Below are 5,193 nucleotides of genomic sequence, written 5' to 3' on the forward strand. Positions count from 1 at the left end.
CCTATGAGCAGTTGATGGTCTGTTCCACAATCAGCTCCTGGCCTGGTTTTGTAGTCTTATAGGCTGAGGTATATCCAACTTTTTAAGGAAGCACCATACTGTTTTCCACAGTGGTTGTGCTTTTTACAGTCCCCCCAGCGCTATATGAGAGTTGCAATCTCTCCACACCCTCCCCAGCATTTGTTGTTTTCTGTCTTCTTGAACTTTGCTATTATTGCTTGCATGAGGTGATATCTCACTGTTGTTTTGATTTGCATCTCTCTAATGGTTAATGCCACCACTCTTCTGTCAGTTTGTCATACTGTGGTGGCTTGCATGTTGCTATGAAGCTAGAGGCTATGCCACAGGTATTTTAAATACCATTGTGGAAAGGTTTCAGCAGAACTTCCAGATGAAGACAGACTGTGAAAAAGGATGGCACCATCCACTTCTGAAAAAACTGGCAACTGAAAACCTTATGAATAGCAGAAAACACTGATATATTACTGGAAAATTTTATGAAGAGCTGTGAAACATTGTCTTTATATAATACTGGAAGATGAGCCCCTCAGGTTGGAAGGCACTCAAGATATAACTGAGGAAGAGCTGCTTCCCCAAAGTAGAGTGAACCCTAATGATGTGGATGGAATATGGCTTTCAGATCCTTCATTTGCTGATGGTGCATGACTCAAAATGGGAAGAAATGGCTGCAAACATCCATTAACAGTCAGAATGTGGAATGTATGAAGTATGAATTGAGAAAAATTGGAAGTAATCAAAAATGAAATGGAACACATAAAAATCAATAGGCATTAGTGAACTGAAATGGAGGGGTATTGGCCATTTTGAATCAGGCAATCATATGATCTGCTATGCCAGGAATGACAAATTGAAGAGGAATGGCATCACATTCACTGTAAAAAAGAACATTTCAAGATCTATCCTGAAGTACAATGCTGTTAGTGATAGAATAATATTCATATGCTTACAAGGAAGACCAGTTAATATTTCTATTATTAAAATTTATGCACCAACCACTAAAGCCAAAGATGAAGAAACTGAAGATTTTTACCAACTTCTATAGTCTGAAACTGACCAAACATGCAATCAAGATATATTAATTACTGATGACTGGAATGTGAAAGTGTGGTCATATATCTTAATCTTAATTTGTTGTCTACTGTTGTTGGTCTTTTGTCCAAAGGACTCCCTTTAGCATTTCTTGTAAGGTTGGTCTGGTTTTTACAAATTCCCTTAATTTCTTTTTGCCTGGGAATGTCTTTATTTCACCATCATATTTGAGGGAAAGTTTTGCTGGATATATAATTCTTGTTTGGCAATTTTTTTCCTTCTAGGTTTTGTATATGTCATCCTATTTCTTTCTTGCCTGCATGGTTTCTACTGAGAAATCAGAGCTTAGACTTATTGAATGCCCTCTGTAGTTAATATTTAGTTTTTCCCAAGGTGCTCTCATCTCAAGATTCTTTCTTTGTCTTTGGTTTTTGAAAATGTGATTATGTTATGTTTTGGTGACTTTCTCTTGGGGTCTATCCTGCATGGGGTTCATTGAGCTTCTTGGATAGATATTTTTCATCTTTCATGATATTGGGGAAGATTTTACCAGCTAAGCTTCAGCAGTTTTCTCTCTGTGTGTTGCCTCCTCTTTTTGGAATTCCATGCAGATGTATGTTTTTTCTTTTGATATCATTCCATATGACTGTTAGGTTTTCTTAATTTTTCTTCATTTCTTTTTTCTAATTTTTCCTCATCCAAGTTGGTGTCAAGGGATTTGCTTCTAGCTGAGAAATACATTCTTCAGCCAGTTTGAGTCTACTCTTTTGTCTTTCCAATGTGTTACCTTTCTCTGTAATTTTAATGTTAATCTTCTGCATTTCTGATTGCTGTTTTTGTATGATTTCTAATATTCTATTTATTTTGTCATTTTGCTCTTGTATTGCTTCCCTGAACTCTTTAAAAGTATCATCTGTCTTTTCCTTGCTTTTATTTATGGTTTCCTTGAGCACTGGGGAGTTCCGATGTATATATTTTTTTGAATTCCTTATCAGGTAGTTCTATTATTACCTGTTCTTCCTCAGGGAGATTTCCTAGTTTTTATTTTTTGTCACTTGCTTCTGCTATCTTGTCCTATTCCTTTATTTGATTAGTTGTCTGTTGTCTCTGAGACATTTTAAAGTTGTTGCTTTTATTTATTGATTATGTGTTGGTTTGTTTCACCCTGCTTTTTGTTTTGCTTTGTTTCAGTATGTCTGGATGTGTGAGGCAAACATGTTTCTTTGATGTTCTTTTAGCATGGTGCTCCCCAGCTGTCTCCAGCTTAGTGGAGTAACTGGTGGGGATAAGGACATGGGTTTCCGTTTGTCATGAAGAGGAGCTGAGGGTAAGATGGACAGGTGTTGTCCACCATCTACCATTGATCCAGTGGAGCAGGAATTGGTGGTGGTGCTCGCCAGTTGGATGAGGTGGTTGGTGCAGTAGATATGGCTGACTAGATTCCCACCAGATCTGTCTACACTGTGTCTCTATTGCTGTGTGGATTCTGTGATGTTGGTTACTCTTTATCCCCATATGATGCATCCATGACTTAAAGTGGCCATGCTACATCAGGTCCTTATTTCTTCTCTCTTTCCAGTCACTGTCCTCCCTTCATGTCCTTTTCCAGTTATCACTCAATCTAATTCTTTATCCTCTCATTTGATACTCAGAATTCCAGGATCATTGTTTGTATCTCTTTCACTCTGTTTTTCTCTGTTTCTGTTGTAGAGGGATTGGGTAAAGTGTCTTAGCAAGATACCATCTTGTCTCTGTGTCTTCCTGCCTTCTCTAACAATTGAGGGTGCTGGTCAGTAGGGCAAACGTCACATGCATTTATGTCATTAAAATGCCAGTTATTTACATCTGTCTAAATAATAGAAGCTGTGAATAAAATATAGCAAGGTTATAAGGGCCTCCTGTTAATGAATGAAAAAAAAGCTGGTACAGGCTATATACATCCTTCCTACCTAGATTTTCATACATACTCTGCTTTTTGCCATGACTTTTGTTGTTGGTAGTTGCCTTCAAGTCATCTCTGACTCATGATGAAATGTTGCCCAGTCCTGTGCCGTCTCCATGATCACTGGTATCTTGAAGGCCATTGTTGTGGCTATCGCCTCGTTTTTAATGACCCCCTACTTTTGTTATGACAGATCTGGTTATTTGTAATTTTGTCATATGGCTGAGCCTTTAGGGGGGTGGTCAGTGGAACAAGTGTGGAGAAAATGGTTTGCAGCCAGTGTCTTCCTTTTCTTCACACCGAAACCCTCTTTATCCCCTTTTAAGATATTAGAGGGTTTACTAGAGACAAGGAGAAAAGGCAGTAGCCTGCTGTTGCTAGGCAACCAGAAAAAACAAGCCTAGTCATAGTTGATAATGGATGATTCTCCCTAGGAATCTGTCTACTCCTGCTAACTAATTCATGTCATGTTAACAGATCTGCCTAATGGTGAGGCTGGAAGCTCTCCTTCATCCTTCAGCTCCTTTCTCCCCACCCCTTACTCACATCAATAAAGTCCCAGATCCATTATTTAAGTTTTGAGATCAATCTTGACTGAAATATTCATAGGGAAGTTGCTCTGCAGATGCAAATATACTTTATTACACAGCTAGAGTATTTCTAAGGCCTTGAACTATTGTTAAAAATAAATGGATATCCTTTCTCAGCAGTAACAGTGTTTTAACAACAAATGGATGCTGCTAGATCTGTGTTCACTTGACACATCCCTGGGAATATTTTGTAAAAGTAAATTTTAGCCACAACAGAAGACTGTGTATACAACCAAGCACATTTGAATGACACTGATTCTATAGTCGGATTCTCATTTTGTTCCATTCTCTCTGGGCTTGGCCATCCTCTGCACTGTATTTCCCAGTGTGCGAGAGTCCTGCCTCTCTGAGAAATGATGTCACCTGGCTGTGAGTCCCAAGCTGACTTTCTGTAACCTGTGCTGTGTGTTTGTTGCAGATCTGGTCACCTCCCTGACTGAATTCCCAACCCCCCAGGACTCAACTCCACATCGCCCTCACCAGCTGACATTTATAGCAGAAGCAAAGCTAAATCTACAGCCAGTGACCAGACAAGATGAAAAGATTGGAGATCCAGCTGAAGAAAATATTGTTTACCTCTAATTGTGTGTTGTTATTTTTCCAAAACAAAACACTGGCACTTTTGAGAGAAACATTCTTTTTCTTTTTCTGATGTGTGTATAATTTTCTGTATCCAAATTGTTTTAAGAATAATATATAATATTTCATGCAGGTTCATTTGGCGGAGGGGAATGAGTCTAATGATTAAATTATTGAAAGCAGCTCTGTTTGTTAAATCTTTTACCTTATGGCACCTAATTTTAGATTTCTGGAGGAGGAATTAACTTGGATAAGCAGAAGTATTTTAAAGTTGTTTTGACTCTGGAGCAAAATCCCATACTGCATTTTCTACTGGGTCATCTGGATTTTGAAATGCCTGCTAAGACCTAGATGGAACAGTCTGGATTTGAAGAGTGATATTTGTAATGGGCCAACTTTCCCAGTCACAACTGATTAGCAGGAGTGGCCTCATGACTCAGAAAGGCAGAGGATGTGGAAATGAACTGCTTGAGCCAGTTTTTATGTGCTACTTTCTCTTTGGAACATCAGAAGGGTCGCTCACAGTGACCATTCCCAGCCACCACTCAACCAAGCTGTCCCAAGCACCTGTTCTGACCAGCCAGCCACTGCACTAAGGACACAGTTCTGACACTCATAGGACTTAAGCTACATGCTTTACAGATGCATGTTCTTGATTCTAATACTAGTAGGCTTTTAAGCCACAGTTCATCATCATCTTTCAACAGCTATCAGCACAGACCCAAGGACCCCAGCAAGTCCATTTTGATATAAATAGTGAAACTCCATGTGAGCCCTCCATTGGGCCCTGTCCACCAGCTGGGAACACCAACACCTACCACTCACTAGAAGAAACTCTTTCCTGCAGGTCTTTAAGGGGGGAAAAAAAAAATCTCCATGAAGCTTGCCGCCTGTATATACGTTTCTATAAAGGAAAACTGGCACATCCTGTCTTCAGAGTAGTATCTGTGTGTGAAAATAAACCAGAAATGTTTTCCTCTTGTTCTTCAGAAATATTTGTATATGTTTTGGTCAGTGTTAATAAATATCTTT

The 5,193-nt window shown here is 39.0% G+C and overlaps 1 protein-coding gene across 1 annotated transcript in view; it reads left to right on the forward strand.

The window, feature by feature from the left end:
* ARHGEF28 (Rho guanine nucleotide exchange factor 28) overlaps positions 1-4,164 on the forward strand; it is a 223,182-nt gene extending 219,018 nt beyond the window's left edge. The window contains exon 28 of the mRNA XM_042781320.1: positions 4,001-4,164. Within this exon, the coding sequence (XP_042637254.1) occupies positions 4,001-4,164 (164 nt within the window). The remainder of the gene's footprint in view (positions 1-4,000) is intronic.
* Positions 4,165-5,193: the final 1,029 nt, after the last annotated feature.

This window comes from Orycteropus afer, unplaced genomic scaffold, assembly GCF_000298275.1.
Source record: "Orycteropus afer afer isolate SDZICR_OR568_19922 unplaced genomic scaffold, OryAfe1.0 scaffold00104, whole genome shotgun sequence".
In the NCBI taxonomy this organism is placed as follows: Eukaryota; Metazoa; Chordata; class Mammalia; order Tubulidentata; family Orycteropodidae; genus Orycteropus; species Orycteropus afer.